This window comes from Babylonia areolata, chromosome 24 (assembly GCF_041734735.1).
Source record: "Babylonia areolata isolate BAREFJ2019XMU chromosome 24, ASM4173473v1, whole genome shotgun sequence".
In the NCBI taxonomy this organism is placed as follows: Eukaryota; Metazoa; Mollusca; class Gastropoda; order Neogastropoda; family Buccinidae; genus Babylonia; species Babylonia areolata.
In genome coordinates this window covers 18,096,249-18,114,383 of record NC_134899.1, presented here as the reverse complement: position 1 = coordinate 18,114,383, position 18,135 = coordinate 18,096,249, and the positions used below count along the sequence as shown (strand labels likewise).

The 18,135-nt window shown below is 43.3% G+C and overlaps 1 protein-coding gene across 2 annotated transcripts; it reads left to right on the top strand.

The window, feature by feature from the left end:
- Positions 1–4,067: 4,067 nt before the first annotated feature.
- On the top strand, positions 4,068–16,528 carry LOC143298817 (uncharacterized). 2 transcript variants are annotated; one of them, XM_076611803.1, is made up of 10 exons: positions 4,068–4,345; positions 4,823–5,062; positions 5,651–5,830; positions 6,864–6,972; positions 8,363–8,439; positions 9,106–9,283; positions 10,602–10,812; positions 12,201–13,860; positions 14,176–14,329; positions 15,437–16,528. In XM_076611803.1, exons 1-10 carry the CDS (start codon positions 4,071–4,073, stop codon positions 15,890–15,892), a joined length of 3,540 nt encoding a protein of 1,179 aa, XP_076467918.1. In that variant the 5' UTR covers positions 4,068–4,070; the 3' UTR covers positions 15,893–16,528. The 2 variants fall into 2 exon arrangements, with proteins under 2 accessions (XP_076467918.1, XP_076467919.1); XM_076611804.1 differs by lacking the exon at positions 4,068–4,345 and having other exon boundaries at positions 4,943–5,062; positions 5,662–5,830; positions 15,437–16,527.
- The last annotated feature ends 1,607 nt before the right edge of the window (positions 16,529–18,135 follow it).

Sequence of the window (18,135 nt, the reverse complement as noted above, 5' to 3'; positions counted from 1 at the left end):
GTTTCGTTTTCTTACAACCGGTCTTGCAACAGCGCATTTGTGCTGCTCGGGACCAGAGATTTGCTTTCATACAACCGGACTTTTATACATCCGATTTTCATACGACCGGAAAATGCTAAGTAATAACAAAGAGTAGCTTCTGCCGGGACCCTGCCTGCCCCTTTCATACATGCAGACTTTCATACATCCGGTGTTTTATACATCCGGTCTATACTGTATATATATATATATATATATATATATATATATATATATATATATATGATTAAAAGATCCTTGACCGAAACTGTTATGGCTCTTTTTCATTCATGTGGCAGACAGACAACAATTCATTCACGTGGTATAAAACAACACTTAAATTGTCGTGCCTTTCATATGGGTTCATGACGCGATAGTATTTCATGTTTTAAAGGGTTTCATTTCGTCTTTCTTTTTTTCTTTTTTTTCTTCTAAATCTGATGATTGAATAAGCCTGACAAGGCGCAGCGCTGCACAGCGGTGTTGTGTTCGCTAACATCTCTGGCATGTAACGGTGGTCAAGTGAGTCAAGTGGTTATGCGCCCGACTTGGAAGCAAGTGTGCACAGGTTGTAGTCCCATAATAGACGGACCGGGTCTTGTACTCCTTCCTCCACTAGACTTTCAGTGGTGATCTGGGTGCTAGTCATTCACATGACTGAGACGATAAACCCGGAGGCTTCGTGAGCATCGTATGCACTTAACGCATGTTAGAGAACCTACGGCAACGAGAGGGCTGTCTGTGGATATGTTGATGACATTAACAAATACATTTCCAGACAGAAAGACAGACAACAACAACTAGGAGCTGCACTGTGACGACATGCTCTCCCAGGCAAGAGAAGCCGGAATTTCAGACACTGAGAAAATGTGTTGTGACAATAACTTGAGTAACAGACACAATGCAAAACAACATAATACAACACGTTGAGAACTATGAAGGTGGATTTTCCTTGGACTAAGAAGAAATCACTGGTCCTCAGGAAATCCGACTGTAAATGGGTCTCCGACTGACCGGAAGAACCGGCATCCGTTGTGTAAATTGTCAATTTCCAAGAGACGAGAGTGGGAAAGGGGAGGACAAAGAGAGAGAGAGAGAGGGAGAGAAACTGGGGCTGTAGGGGAGAGAGCAAGCCCACCCGTTATTGTCCTTCACAAGAAAGATGCTCATACAGCCTGCCTATAATGTACAATGTTACGTCCCCTAACATCTTCCAACACGCCTTCATTTCTATCCTCCTGTTTCAAACACCCTACCAGCACACACACACACACACACACACACACACACACACACACAGGTGCGTATCTGTCGGGTCAGTTCATTGTATTCGGGTGGTGTGGCCGACAACCACCCCCGGACAGTACAAGGGAACCTATCTAACACGACAACGACATCACTGTGCAGGAATCCTCGATCCTTGGAACACCAGATGGACCTCACGCCCGACATACCTCCAGGACTCCACTTCCTCCAACATCGAACACTTCAAAACAATAACCAAGACATGTTACGGTGTCACTTGTGGGGAAAAAAATTGGGCTGAGCTCAACCTAGAACATGCAGTTTTATGAGGATGGACGTGGAGTGGGTTGGGGAATGTTGCGTGCTTCTTAAACTTGAAAAAGAAGTGTTTGGGGTGCCTAAAGAGGATTAGATCCGTCTACCTCCTTTCCAGTTTCTCTCCCTCTCTCTCTCTCTCTCTCTCTCTCACACACACACACACACACACACACACTCTCTCTCTCTCTCTCCCTCTGCGTGTGTTTCTCTGTGTCTGTCTGTATGTCTCGCTTATTTATCTATTTGTGTGTATCTCTCTCTCTCTCTCTCTCTTTCTCTCTTTGTGTGTGTGTGTGTGTGTGTGTGTGTTGTATTTTTTTTCAGTTCTCACATTTCAACAATTAAATAAATCGAGTTGTTGTTGTTTGTTGTTCAGTGTTGTTTTCTAAACCCCCCATCAACTCCAAAGAGTTGGAGCGCTTTTGGTAGGGCATAACCAACTCGTAAAGCCGCGCGGCCGTCGTCAGTTTCGGCGGGCGCCAAGCCGTCTGGTGTTGTGGTGTGTGTGTGTGGAAGTGCCTCATCAAATATTGACCACGTCAGGGGCGGCCGGTGGCTTTGTAAGTGCTGCTCCCCGTCCTCACCACCACCACCACCACCTCCACACCCTTCCCAACCACATTGTCCACCCCTGCCCTCCACTCCCATTCTCAATCCCTTCGATCTCTACCATCCTTCCCTTCCAGGCTCTTCTTCTTCAGTCCCAGCTTCCCGTTCTCCTCCTCAGTCCAGCCGTATTTCTCGTTGTTCCTTTTTTCCTTCACAATGTCCGCGGCTTCCTTAGTCACCACCACCACACTCGATCATCACCTCACGTTGCACTGGCTCTCCCGTACCTCCATCCATTCTCAGTCCCTGCTTTTCTGCGGCCATCCTATGACTCTTCTTCCTTCTCTTTCTCCAATCCGCATCTCTCAATCGTTGTTCCTTTTCCTTCACAATGTCCCAGCTTCCTTATCCTTCACCCCCTCTCATGTAACCCCTTCCCTGCCCCCTCCCCTCGCCCCCCCCCCCACGACCCCTCCCCACCCCACAGGCCCCCCACTTTTCTTCTGTGTGTGTCAGTGTGCCAAGTGTGTGTGTGTGTGTGTGTGTGTGTGTGTGTGTGTGTGTGTGTGTGTGTGTGTGTGTGTGTGTGTGTGTGTGTGTGTGTGTTGTCAATCTGAAAGAAAAGAAAAAAGAAGCAAGTAGGAAAAAAGAAAAAGATAACGAACAATTTATTGAGGCACCGGAGTACTTTTTCTAGCTGCAACGAAATCTTTATAATTTGATGATGACGATGATGATGATACGATGATGATGATAACATCAACAGATGAATGAATATTGCCTCATGTCAGCTCTACTGACGTAAATCGAAGGGGGAAGGGGAGGGGGGGAGTGGGGGCGGGGAGTGTTGGACAGATGTAGCCTGGAGACACTTGTGCCAGAACTTGAACTTGAACTGTACGATGTTTTAGGTCTTGAAGACCTGTTCATCGCTCCGTGTCGGTCATCAGTTGTACATACTAAACTTTGCATGCGTGGCTTATTGGCAAGACGGATTGTACTTGTCTGGCTTGTTCTTCCAGTAGACATCCAGTCTGTTCTTGAAGGCATTCACCGACGGTGCCAGGACCACTTCGTCTGGGAGACTGTTCCATGTCTTGGTGACCCTTTCACTGAAAAAGTGTTTCCTGGTGTCGCAGTGGGTGTGGTGCGGGAACAGTTTCTTCGCGTTTCCTCTGGTGCCTGATTCCTCTGCGGTTTCAAGTTTTGGTTTTTCAGTTCTGTGGAGTCCGTGGACATACTTGAAGGTGTCTGTCATATCCCCTCTGAGTCATCTGTGTTCCAGGCTAGGCAGGCTGAGTCGCTCTAGTCTTTCTGAGTAAGGTAGCTCACTGATCGAGGAGATCAGCTTTGTGGCTTGGCGCTGCACGTCCTCTAGCTGCTTGCATAATGTCTTGTGTCTAGGTTGCCACACAGTTTGTGCATACTCGAGGCTAGGCCTTGCTATTGTTTTGTAAAGCTGGATGAAGAGCTTGCAGTCTAAGAACTCGAAGGTTCTGCGGATGATGCCAATTACACTGTTCGCTCTTGCTGTGACACTGTCCACGTGCTGCTTAAATTTGAGGTCATTATCAGCTTGAACACCGAGGTCCGCTTCCACCTCACTTTCTGCCAAGGGTATTTCTCTGATGGTTCCGGTTTCAGCATCTACATGCTTCATAAGGTACGATGCTTTTGATTTTCGTGTACCGATTTTCATCACTTTGCATTTCTGTGGGTGGAATCTCAGAAGCCAATCGTTTGACCATTTCTGAAGGTTGTCTAGGTCCTGCTGAAGAGATGCGGTCGATTCCTGGTTGTCGCTAGCGGCATAGATTTCTGTGTCATCTGCAAACAGTGTGACGGTGTTTTGTACATGTTTCGGTAGATCGTTGACGTAGATGCCAGGGCCAAAACCAAGGGACACCACTCTTAACACACACACAAACATGGCAGCGTCCATGCGTTTTCGATCATACCTTTTACACCAAGCTAGACAGAACCTAAGCTCGCATGACTATGGCGCTGCATTTTCCCATTACTTGCTAGCCGTAAAACTGGATCATGGCAGCTCTGAGGAAATCCATGAGGAATTTGTGGCTTGCATGAACCAGTGGACAGAACTTCTGGACTCGTGTGAAGAGTATGACGAGTTGTCCAAAGCATTCTCGCAGGCCAAAGCTGTCTGCTGTTTTTCCGACGCTCTGATGTCGGCATTAGGGGAACAGGCTCTCAGGTACGACGAAATGAATATACCACCTATTGTCATAGGGGAGCAGAAATTTATGATGCTAAACTGCGACATTACTGTCTGATGCCCCTCTCTCTCTCTCTCTCTCTCTCTCTCTCTCTCTCTCTCTCTCCTCTCTCTCTCTCTCTCGCTCTCTCTCTCTCTTCCATGTCAAGAATGTAATGAGGATGTGTGTGTGTGCAAGCTTGTGTGTGTGTGTGTGTGTGTGTGAAATGCCTCCCGTAACCCATTTCCCTACCCATAGTTTGACTCATTTGAACCACTTATTAACAAAAGGCCATAAGTAAAGGTATTTAGTATCTACTTAAACATTTAAAAAGGCCCTGTCTCAGTCCCTGTCGTTTATCACAAATCTTCAGACCACTCCATGTCATCCTGTGTCAAAATCACAAATATGAATATGAAACATTTAACCATGTATACACTAGTAATAATTAACTTACACCATCATTCATATTCCAGGTTAGAAAACCTCAGCACAGCAGTGAATCTCACACAGGATGCCATGCAGTCATTCCCAGAGAGTGTCACAGTAAAGGAGGCCTGGGAGCATGTGTCCTATGCAGTTGTGGAGCGCTGGCATTTCAAGATGCTAAATGACATCCAACGCAACAGATCCTACCACGATGCCATTGTTTCCACCATCCAGAACAAATCAGTGTCTACAGTTCTGGACATTGGTTGCGGCACTGGTTTGTTGAGGTATGTTACCTGTCACTAAGGACAGTGCAATTACTTGATTAATGTATTATCATGATTCTTATCTTGCAGCATGTAATCATCATCAGGATAACCAGTATCACTTCAGTTGATCAGCAACAATATTACTGTCGTTTTCTATCATGTTTTTGTGGTTGCTATAATCGACATTATGTGGAAAATCAAACAAAGTTCTACCTTTCCTATACGGTACGTCCTGGCAGCCATGTTGACACGCTCAACAGCTTTTTGCTTTACAAAACACACAAAAAAAACCCCATGAAAATTGAACCAACACTTGCTGAGATATTGCTTCAAACATGCATCAACTCAAGGCAGTCGCCATTTGCAAAGAAGTAAGTATTTTCAAGAGATCAGTCTGAAATATTGATATGCAGTTACACCTAAGGCTTGGAGATGTCTGCGTTAAGAAGTAAAAGGCTAAAAGGTATCATCAAGCACACATAAATTCCTGTTAGATATTAAAGTGTGTGTGCATATGTCTGCACTGTATGTTTCTCTGTATATGCTTGCCTCTTTCCTGTATGTGTATACTTTGTGTTTGTACCCATTTTATCACACGTGGTCTAGCGTGTTTGCAGAAAAAGGAGGAGCCAAGTCTGTCACCTTGTGTGATGCAGCTTCAGTGATGACGGAAATCTGCTCAGCTGTCTTGGCCTCTCATCGTCAGCAGACACAGTCATCTGCTCAGTTCCGAGTCTTTGATGCACGGTCAACCAGTCTGTCTGTCCCTGAACATATTCCAGAAAGGTATATTGTAAACATTAGCACAGGGTTGTTGAACATCATTTTTGTTTCATCTCATCTATGCATACATTGTTGTTAATGAACCATTCATTTTACTTTACACCAGTGTTGTAAATTCAGTGTCATATTTTTGTATTTGTGTGTGTGCGCACGTGTGTGCGTGTGTGTGTGTGTGTCTCTGTGCGTGTGTGTGTGTGTGTGATGACATTGAATTTGCACAGAGAAGTGTATAAACTCTTCAAAGGTGGTAACTGATGACCATTTGATTTCTCTGAGAGAGAAAGCCAGTTACACACCTGATATGACTGTAGATCACCCTCTGTGCCCTCATTGGACATATTATCACATTACGGCAATGTCAGTAAACTATCCTCTACAGTAGATGATCCAGAGACATTAACAATTCAGTGGAGTTCATGATATTAGCAGGAAGAAAATAACAATCCAGCACTTCCCAAAGCTGCCCATAAAGGGTGAAATGGTCTGGAATAAAAAATGGCATTCAGTATTGAAATCTGCGTGGTTTTCAGATTAAAATATTTTCTGATCATGCATAAGCAATTGCTATCCAGTAATATGACTACTACTTCTAATGATAACACTACAACTATTGCTACCACTAATGATACTACTAAGTACTATCACTACTACTTCTACTACTGCTACTACCACTGCAACTACTGCTATTGCGCCTGCTATTTTACTACTGTAACAATTACTATTTCTTCTGTTAATACTAAATTTGATAACAATGATAATGGTGATAATGATTTGAACAATAATAATGATGGTGATGATGATGATGACAGTGATGATGATAACAATACCAGTAAAAAGAAATGACAATAATAGTAATAATAAAAAAAGAAAGAAAGCAAAGAAAAAGTTTGTATTGTTAACTCAAGTAGCATGAAAATTTATTTTAATTTTTTGAATGAGATGCCCAGTTGTCAGACTACAACATCACCTGTTTTTGTTTGCTCCTGTGACAATAAGTATTCATTTGTTGGTTCATTCACTTTGTTTTGTGATGCAGAGTGGACTTGGTGGTGACGGAGATCTTTGACGCCGCACTGTTTGGGGAGCACTGTCTGTCCACGCTATGCCACGCCTGGTCCTGTCTGCTGCACAACAGTCCCCACAGGGTGTGTGGTGATGACAGTCCTGAGGGGTGTGTGTGTGTGTGTGTGTGTGTGTGTGTGGACTGTTGATGTGTGTGAGTGTGAGGGAGAAATGGTGAAAGAAGGTATGTGGAGTGTTTAATATGTACCTGTGTGTGCACACATGTGTGTATGTGTGGGTAGTGTGAAGACAGTTGATGTCTGTGACTGTGAGGGAGACTTGGTGAAAGAAGTGTTGAGTGTTTTGTAGACCTGTATGAATGTGTGTGTGCACACATGTGTGTGGGGGGGAAGGGTTGGGAAGCATGGGGGATTGGAGGGTGTCTGTGTAGTCTGTAGGTGTGTTGGAGTGAGAAATGGTGAAAGAGGGTATTGGAGTGTTTTGTAGACATGTGTGAATGCATGTGCACACATTTGTTTGTGTGTGTGGGAAGGGTTGGGGAACACATGGGGGATTGGAGGGTGCCTGTGTAATCTGTAGGTGTGTTGGAGAAATAGTGAGGTAGGAATGTGGAGAGTTTGTAGACCTTGTATATAAATTTGTGTGTGCATAATGTGTGTGGAGGGTGGGGGTCAGTGAAGGTGGGGAATGTGTGAGTGTGAGGATAGGTTGGGGTGGGGAGTGTGTGTGTGTGTGTGTGTACTGTTTGTGTATGTGTGTATGTGTTTACATGCTTGTTTGACAACATTCTACAAGCATGTATGGGTGAAACGGTGAGGAAGATAACATGTGTTTTTTAAAGACCTGTATGAATGTGTGTACTCCTGTGTGTGTGTGTGTGGGGGGGGGGGGGGGGTAGGGAAATGGAGGAGGTTGGGGAGTGTGTGTGTGTGTGTGTGTGTGTTAGATGAATGGTGTCACCAATAATGTGTATGTGTTTGACAACACTCCACAGAGAGTGAACAATGTAGTACTGGTTTTTGATACCTTTTTGTTGGGTAAAAGGGAGACAGAGAGCAGGAGATAGCAAAGAAGACCTGATTTTTGTGAATATAATTATGCACTGTGAACGTTATGTGAGCTTGTAAAGTATTTGCCATTGCTGTATGCCTCGTTTCACTGTTTTTTCTTCTGAATATCATTTTGTGGGCTGTCCAGTGAATTGTTAAAAACAAAAATGAGCAGATGCCCTGTACCCTAATAGGTGTATTCTGAGTTGTCTTTCTTGAAAATGAAAAATGGATTGAGAACTGGAATATTTTTCCTTTCTTTTTTACTGTCTTTATTTACTTTGGACGTGTTTATAAATGTATGTACTTTGGACCTGTTTATAAATGTATGTCTTTATTTACTGTTCACATTTTTCGCATGTTTGCATGTGTGATAATTTGTAGTTGTTGTTATTTTCATTGTGTGTCTCTGACTTGTTTGTCTGATTATAAACTCCAAACTGTGTTTCTGAATAAATTTCAGAAAAGCCAGGTTATCCCTAAAGGTGCTGAGCTGTATGTGTGTGCCATCGAGTGTCCAGAAATCAGGAAGGAAAACTGGTAAGCAAAATGGATCTGTAGGAATAAGAACTCTTTTTTTTTTTTTCATTGGCTCTGGACATTACATCAGCAAGGAGCTCCCTCTTTCACTTCACTAAATCTCTGAACTTAGCTCTTTCAGGCTGGACTTCAAACCCACCTCTTTCCAAAATAGCTGTCCCATCCCCTCTCCCCCTGCCCCCCTCACCACACCCCAGCCCATGTCTTTCCATCTATAGTTTCTCTCGCTTTCTACTTACGTGTATTTATAATTTTTGTCTCCCATCCTTTTGATTCAGAGATATGGATGTGTGTGAATGTCTGGTTTGAAAGCGCTTTGATTTGTCTCTGCACAAGATTCAGCACTGTAGAAATATATTTATTATTGTTATTATCATTATCATTTGTTATCATTAGGAGTAGGAGGAGTAGTAGTATCATTATCATCATTATTATTATTATTATCGTCGTCATCATTATTATTACTTTACTACAAGATTATCAGTCTTCTGTTCATTTGAACTTTCTCAGTTCAGTTCACTTACTCAAGGATGCGTCACTGCGTTCGGACAAATCCATATATGCTACTCCACATCTGCTAAGCAGATGCCTGACCAGCAGCGTAACCCATCGCGCTTAGTCCGGCCTTGAGATGAATAAATGAATAAAATGAACTTTCTGGCACAGTGTGCAGCAGAGCAGCGTTCCCCTCCTGGACCTGAGTGGAACACACATCACCAGCAGGACCTGTGCTGCGGGTGGTGACGACCCGTACACCACGGAAGACCTGTACAGCATCCGAAACAGCTACAGGTTCCTGTCGCCCATCCACTCCCTGATGACAGTGGATTTCAATGATCCCCAGGTAGACAAACACCCCATCTTTGTGGGCTATTAGCTTCAATTTTTTTTTCTCCCCTTTTTTTAACAAATTTAGGAAGCGGAGGTACAGGCATATCTCAGTTACACCATTGTTGTGTTCCTTACCTCATCAGTCATAAGGATAATGGTAACAGTTATTTCAATAACAATTATAATGATATTGTTGCTACTATTACTACTGCTACTGCTACTAGTCTACTACTACTGCTACTACAGCTGCTGCTGCTGCTGTTGCTGCTGCTACTACTACTACTAAAACTACAACTGCTACTACAAATGGGTGTTTATGATATGCTCTGCCTCTTCAGCACAGCGACCTAGAGTGCTAATAACTAAAATATGTAGGGAATAAAGGTTACAAAAATTAAAACAGGGCACTATAATTAAGACTTACAATAAAGAGAAATGGACTGTATCAATGACAAAGCAACATGCACGCATGCATGCAAGCACACATGCACGCACGCACGCACACACGCACACACACACACATACACACACACACACCAACCACATGCCATCACCAAGACATTCATGAAAGCAGATTTGCACAGAAGTGTTTTGAGGTCAGATATTAACTGAGATTTTTTTTTTCAGCTTGATGAGTTTGGAAGTGTATTGCAGGTGTGTATTCCAGGTGACAGGACCAAGGTATAAAAAGGCGCGCTGTCCTTTTGATATATGTTCATGTTTTCATATAAATTAGAAAATGTGTCAAGAAAAAATCTACACTTGGAATACTGTATAATAGAACGTTTAAATCATCTTTTTTTTTTCTCTTTTTTTTTGCCATCTATTATCACTAAATAGTGAAAAGGGTATTTGGCTAAAGATAAAATCATCATGATGACCACATTGCTTTAATTGTTTACTTGTGAATGTTTAATTGGGGTGGAGGTTGGGGGTGGGAGGGGATGCAAGGGGGTATTTTTTTATCTGTTTGTGTGACTCTTTTTCCCTCCCTGCTTTTTCCAAGAGATTTTTTAGTCACATCTTGTAAAATAGTAAAACCCCATTAAACATATATTGTCTCGCTTATCCTCATAAATTGTAAGCTAAATAATTTAAATTTTTTAAAGAAAAATCATAGAAACACTTGCAATATTATCGATCCCCAAAAATGGAGTATGGTGCCTACATGGCGGGGTAAAAACAGTCATACACGTAAAATCCCACTCGTGTACATACAAGTGAATATGGGAGTTGCAGCCCACGAATGAAGAAGAAGAAGAAACTGTACAATCGGAGCATCCAATTGTACATCAAAACCTCCATCATCACCTCCCATGTCTTGTCAACAGAACTTAGAAGTGCTGTGCAGCTTCAGCCAGGACTTCATTCTGGATGTCTACGCAGAGGGCACGGTGGACGCTCTGGCTGTGTGGTTTGACCTTGATCTGTGCGAAGGGGTGAAGGTCAGTACGGGTCCCAGTGAGCAGTGTTGCTGGGAGCAGGCCATCTTCCCTGTGGTGGCCGTTGGGAGCAGGGAGGAGGACAAGGCTGCTGATGCCGGTGGGTGTTTAACATCCTGAGGAGGAATTTTTGTTTAATGTCCCGTCACACATATCGGTGATTGAAGACATTGTGTTAAAGTATTTATGAATACATCTGAGTATTATCGGTTAGAAGGGGTGGGAGATGTGGATGAATGGAGGGTTGGGGGAAACTGGGAAAATGAGGGTAAAAATGTGGGTGAAATTTGGAAGAAAAAAAAACCCCTCTAAATACAGTTACAGGAAATTACTTAAAGGACTTCGTAAAAGAGAAGTCGTTAAACTGACAAGCGAAACAACTGAAACATCCTGAGGATGGGCTGTGGATGGGCTGCAACAGCCCAGAGGTTATTAAAGTGTTCCTTTTGATCTGACAGTGTTGGCTTTGAATCCTAGTTGCAGTGTGTCGTGGGGTTAAGGGTGGAGATTTTTCAGATCTCCCCCAGTCGACAGATGATGTGATGTACTTAGTGCCAGAGGCCACTCCATGTGTAAAAAGCATGAAGAAAGTGAAATGCACACATTAAAGATCCTGTAGTCCATGTCAGCATTCAGAGAATTATGGAAACATGAACATACACACAGATGGTGAAACACAAACATACAGACGGTGACAGACACACACACACACACACACACACTCACACACACAACCCCCCCCACCCAACCCCCTAACCCCCAACCCCCCCAAAAAAAATAAACAGCCAAAAAAAGGGGGAGGTGGGTTATGCTCAAGTTTACAAATAAATGGTTTCAAACAAAGATGTAAAAATATTTTACCAAAATCACAAGTGAATTTTTTTATTTTTTTTTATTTTTAGTGAATCATTGTGCCAAAAGGGAGCCCCATCATAAAACGCAAGTTTTGCTATGTAAAACTCATTGTACATTCAGTATCACTTGTTAGGTGTTGTTGATGTAATCATAATTCTGTAACTGCTGCTAAATTCACAAAAAAAGGTTTTTGATTTCAATGTGGTTCATGTTAATTGTATTGTATTAGTTTTTGTTACAATGGATTTCTCTGTGTGAAATTCAGGCTGCTATCCCTGCAGAGAGCGTGTCACAGCGCCATCCATATTTCTTTTTCTTTTGTCTGTCAGCAAATGCATTAGTTTTATCATCAAAGTGGATTTTTTTTACAGAATTTAGTTAGGGACATCCCTTTTGTTGCCACAGGTTCTGTGTGCTGAGTGCATGCTTCACATGCCACCTCAAATTATCATGTCTTCCAAAAGACTAGAATCCAGACCAGTATTCAAGATTTAATGGAAGTGGGAGTAATTCCTGGTCTGTATATGAATCCTGATCCCACTATGATAGATTATGAGTCATCCAAAATGCAATACATGAAATATCAGCTAAGTATATTATGTATTTGTATATGTTGTGAATAACTGTGTGCAGGCCATCCTGGCTCCGTGAAAGTGAACTGTGGCGACCAGCTTAAGATCCACTGCACTCTGAACGATGGCTGTCTTCGCCTCACGGTGAAGGACGTCGTGGCCTTTGGCTACTTTCTCAACTCATGTCACATCTCCCCTCATTTGTCCGACGCTACAGAGCAAGTCAATGGCCAGCTTCCTCAGCTGTCGTCTTCTGTGACAGAGAAGGTTGGAAGTCATGGTTTCTGCCAGTCCTCCAGTACTGCCAAGATGGGTGGAGATGGCTCTGCATTTCAGCTGTCCAACAGGACAAAAAAGGATGTCAAAGGTGTTTTTGATTCGTCCAGCATTGCAGAAGAATTCACAGGTTCCAAGGTTGGTCTGTCAGATTGTGTTGCGCAAGAGGTCGGAGTTCCAAGTGTCTGCACTGTAGAAGAGGGTGATGGTAGTGCCTCTCAGACAGTCTGTTCAGCGGAGGATTTCACAAAGGCATTTAGGGGTTGTGATGTTGATCATGTCAGTGAACCCAAACAAACATCATGCATTGTTTCCAGGACAGTGGAGAACTCTCAAGGTGGAAGCAGTACAGAACAGTCGAAGAAAGCAGGTTTATTGACACCCGTGGGTCAGCATGCAGATGGTGCAGAGATGGACTGTTCTGACATGGAGCCATGCAACGACAAGCATGTCAGCCCCAACAGTGACTTTGCATCACAGGAGTTGAGGTGCTTGAATAAACCACCACTAACTGCTAATTGTGCAGACAGTAAACACAGAAACCATGGATCATCACATGCAGAGAATGGTGAACAGGACAGCACATCATCTGCTGGTTTGCTACCACCAATAGGACAACTGAATGGTGCATGTGTCTGTTCATATTCACAGGTGAACGGTGATGTGTTAAGTGACAATAGCAGGGGTGCAAAAAGAGATGCTTCAGTTTGTGTGAATGGTGCTAGGACAGGAAGCTGTTGTGAGTCTAGTAAAGTAAGTGTCCCTTGTGAATCAGAGTGCAGTACTCAGCATGTCAAATCAGCAAAGGAAAAGATAGTGAGAGGTGACAGTGGTTTGTGCATGGAAATGGAAAATGACTGTAAAAATCAATCCCCCACGACTCAGTCCTCATGTCTGGGTGATGCAGACACCTGGTGTGTTCAAAACCACAACAACAACAGCAACCGTGGTGACAACTTTGAAATAAAACACCACCGTCATCATGATCTCTATCTACAGAACAATACCCAGGACACCCGTCCCTGTACATTCCATCTCCAGCGAGAAGAAGTTCGCCGTCTCAATGACATGAAGTTCAACTCTCTCTACGTCTCTGCTTTACAGCACACCCAGACCCATGCTGGGAAACCTCTGACATTGCTGACAATTTCCAACAGTCCACCTCTCCACGGTTTGCTGGCGCTGAAATCTGGTTTCTTTAAGGAGGCAGAATTTTGCTACATGGGGGTGAGCAAGACTGAAGAGGTGAAAGGTTTGATGGAGCATGTTGGGAGTCGGAACGGAGTCAGCAGAAGTGGATGGAAATGGAACAGAGGCAGTGTGGAAGACATTGTGGAAGGTGGTCGTGGTGGTGGTGGTGGTGGTGTGCCTGTGGTTTCATTGGATATGGTGGAGACAGCAGGGTGTCTGCGAGCAGGTGTGGTGAATGAGCTGAGGGCTCTCAGGTAAGGAAGGGGCGACAGTTTGAGAGAATTAGGAACATGTTCATTGTTTTTTGTTGTTGTTCGATGTTGAACTCAATAGCATATTTTCACATATTCTCTCTTTCATTTACTGACTTATGCATGCATGCATCCATGCACACACACACACACACACACACACACACACACAAAGTGTTTGCATGGTACATAACATGTACTTTGTAGTATATTATATATATTTTGCTTGCATAACTGGCTGTTATAAATGCTTGTGTACTATATATATATATATATATACACACAGAGGTTTTTCTAAGCTTTGTTTGTGCATTCCAGGTCAGCAGTCAGTGGGAACACAGTGATGATTCCCCAGACTGTGGATGTGTACGCTGTTCTCATCAGCTCCCAGCAGCTGCAGGACATGAGTTGTGTCACATCGGACCACAACACCCTGGGTGTCAGCATCGCTCCACACATCAATCCTTTCCAGGTGTGTATATATATATAGTCATGCATTGCAGCAGTGTTTTCCTTCTTGAGCTGTTGTGCTTGTATTGTGTAGTGTACTGTGTATTTGATCAGCAGTTGGCAGTGTTTTGTAAACAAAAGGGAAAGTACTCAATTTACCAAGAGATGTTACTTTCTGCAAAAGACACTGCGGTGAGAGGATTGATTCGATTCATTCTGGTCACAGATACTGCAATATTACCTAGTAACAGTGTCATCTTTCTTTCTTTGAAAGAAAGATAAAAGACCATGGCAAAATCATTTGTTAAGTTTCCTTTGTTGCAGTTTTTATGGGTTTGCATGCTGGGTATGTTCTTGTTTCCGTAACCAACCGACTGCTGACTTGGATTGCAGGATCTGTAACATGCGCCATTGTTCTTCTGCATGATAATACACAAGGAAGGGGATCAGGCACTAGCAGGTCTGCATATCTGCTGACCTGGGAAACCAGATAAATCTCCATTTTTAACTGGCCAGAATTTGAACCTAGGGACCCTCATATTGAAAGTCCAGTGCTTTAAAGACCACTCATTTGTTACACCCATTATGTTATTGAAGCTGAATGCAGGTTGTCTGATTCAGACAGCTGACTGTGTAAGTACCACATCACCATTCTTCAGTGTTGGCAGGGGACATGGTGTGTGGCTGGTTTATCACTCTAGGGTGTTCTGTCGTCATATGTGTTCTTTTGTGTAAATGAATTCTGCAGGATCAAGCGTTGCCTGTGATGGGTGCAGCAGCTGTGTGGTTAGACTTGGAGCACTGGTCATTCAGTCTGAGGTCCTGGATTACTTACAGTTGCTTATCTTTTTCTGTAATATTCTGTTGACTTTGATGCTGGAATTTGACACAATACATTTTTTTTTTATAGGAAACTGAGAGTCATTAAGAATGCAAGAAGAAATAAACTAACCTTATGTAGAACCTGTTCCAGTGAAGTCTGGGGGTCTATACCTTGTTAGAATTACAGTAACGGAGTGAAGAAGATTGTTTGTGCCCTTTTGTTGTTTTTTAGTATAATTAGGCCAATCAGGAATATGGGTTTTATTTCAAATTCAAGTGTAAAAAATCTCATTTTATTATGTTTCAGACTCGGACATTCCTGGACCTTGACATTCATGCACTGCCCCACAAAAACTTGAGCGATGTTGTCCACGTCTTTCACATGGACATTCAGTCATGTGTGACCCCATCAGCAGGACCTACAGAAGTCCTCCCCCCAACGTCAGAATTCACCCCCAGCAAAGACCCAAACACTTTGTGTTCTTCTCCAGATGGATCGGAATCAGTATTCAGCAATGTGGATTCTGTGTTTTCACAGTGCAGGGAGCTTCGTCTGACTGCCCGTAGGTCTGGCTATGCCACCGCTGTGGTGTTCTGGTTTGATCAGCAGCTGGCACCGGGTGTCAGCGCTTCCACCGTTGACCCAGAAATGAACTGGAAGCAGGCAGCGTTTCTTCTGAATGGGAGGGAAGTGAGCGAAGGGGAAGAGATCATGATGAACGCTCATCTGGAAAAGACCTATGTGCACTTTGCCTTGGGATGAGGGGTCTGATGGGAAAGTGTAGATCTGGATGAGAGACAGTCAACAGTGAGAGGAGGATATCAGCAAGAGAAAGAATACAGTGAAGTGTTGATTTTATGGAGAGAAAGACAGCAGTGAAACATTGATTTCATGGAGACAAAGACAACCAAGAAATATTGATTTTTATTCAACAAGACAACAGCTAAACATTGATTTTATGGAGAGATGGACAACAGTTAAACACTGATTTTATTGAGAGAAAGACAGCAATGACATATTATTTTTATGGAGTGATAGACAACAGGGAAACATTGATTTTGTCTGTGCTCGTATGTTTTGCATTTGTGGTTGTTTGTACTACTGACTTGAATTATATGTATATTTTTTGTCACAACAGATTTCTCTGTGAAATTCTGGCTGCTGTCCCTGGTGAGAGTGTGTCACCACAGTGCAGCATTGTTCTTTTTTTTCTTCTTCTCCTTCTTTTCTTTCCGCCTGTAGGTGCTTTTCTTTTCATTGGCAAAGTGAATTTTTCTATAGAATTTTGCCTGGGACAACACTCATGTTACTGTGGGTTCTTTTATGTGCGCCACTGAGTGCATGCAACGCACAGGAACCAGGTTTATCATCTCATCCAAATTGATAGCGTCCAGACCATAACACAGGATCTGGGTTTATCATCTCATCCAAATTGATAGCATCCAGACCACAACACAGGATCTGGGTTTATCATCTCATCCAAACTGATAGTGTCCAGACCACAACACACAGGACCTGGGTTTATCATCTCATCCAAACTGATAGCGTCCAGACCACAACACACAGGATCTGGGTTTATCATCTCATCCAAACTGATAGCGTCCAGACCATAACACAGGATCTGGGTTTATCATCTCATCCAAACTGATAGCATCCAGACCACAACACACAGGACCTGGGTTTATCATCTCATCCAAACTGATAGCGTCCAGACCACAGCACACAGGACCTGGGTTTATCATCTCATCCAAACTGATAGTGTCCAGACCACAGCACACAGGACCTGGGTTTATCATCTCATCCAAACTGATAGTGTCCAGACCACAGCACACAGGACCTGGGTTTATCATCTCATCCAAACTGATAGTGTCCAGACCACAACACACAGGACCTGGGTTTATCATCTCATCCAAACTGATAGTGTCCAGACCATAACACAGGATCTGGGTTTATCATCTCATCCAAACTGATAGCATCCAGACCATAACACAGGATCTGGGTTTATCATCTCATCCAAGCTGATAGCGTCCAGACCACAACACACAGGATCTGGGTTTATCATCTCATCCAAACTGATAGCGTCCAGACCACAGCACACAGGATCTGGGTTTATCATCTCATCCAAACTGATAGCGTCCAGACCATAACACAGGATCTGGGTTTATCATCTCATCCAAACTGATAGCATCCAGACCACAACACACAGGACCTGGGTTTATCATCTCATCCAAACTGATAGCGTCCAGACCACAGCACACAGGACCTGGGTTTATCATCTCATCCAAACTGATAGTGTCCAGACCACAACACACAGGATCTGGGTTTATCATCTCACCCAAACTGATAGTGTCCAGACCACAGCACACAGGACCTGGGTTTATCATCTCATCCAAACTGATAGTGTCCAGACCACAACACACAGGACCTGGGTTTATCATCTCATCCAAACTGATAGCATCCAGACCATAACACAGGTTCTGGGTTTATCATCTCATCCAAACTGATAGCATCCAGACCATAACACAGGATCTGGGTTTATCATCTCATCCAAACTGATAGCATCCAGACCATAACACAGGATCTGGGTTTATCATCTCATCCAAACTGATAGTGTCCAGACCACCACTCGAGGTCTAGTGGAAGGGGAGAATATTCTGGCAAGTATGGGATTGGATCACACATACATTTAGATTCTCTCACTTTCCACACAATACCACAAGGCCACCACTACACTGTGGCTGGCCTTCCTCTTCATTCTGTTTTTTTTTTTATACGTTTTGTTGAATCCTCTTAGTGTAAGTTCTTGTGTGAAGATCTCTCTCTCTCTCTCTCTCTCTCTCTCTCTCTCTCTCTCTCTCTCTCTTCTTCTTCTTTTCTGTGCATAGTTTCAAAAGCTGACTCTAGACACTTAATTGCTTTCAGACACATCTATGAAAAGTGCGCAGAGAAAAATAGGTGGACTGTGGCGAATTCACCACAATTAAAAGACACCAAACAAAAATTAG

Coding starts and splice junctions, on each gene's coding strand:
- LOC143298817 (XM_076611803.1), top strand. CDS start 4,071: ATGCGTTTTCGATCATACCTTTTACACCAAGCTAGACAGAACCTAAGC. Junction 4,346..4,822: donor TTAGGGGAACAGGCTCTCAG/GTACGACGAAAT, acceptor TTCATATTCCAG/GTTAGAAAACCTCAGCACAG. Junction 9,284..10,601: donor TGGATTTCAATGATCCCCAG/GTAGACAAACAC, acceptor TCTTGTCAACAG/AACTTAGAAGTGCTGTGCAG.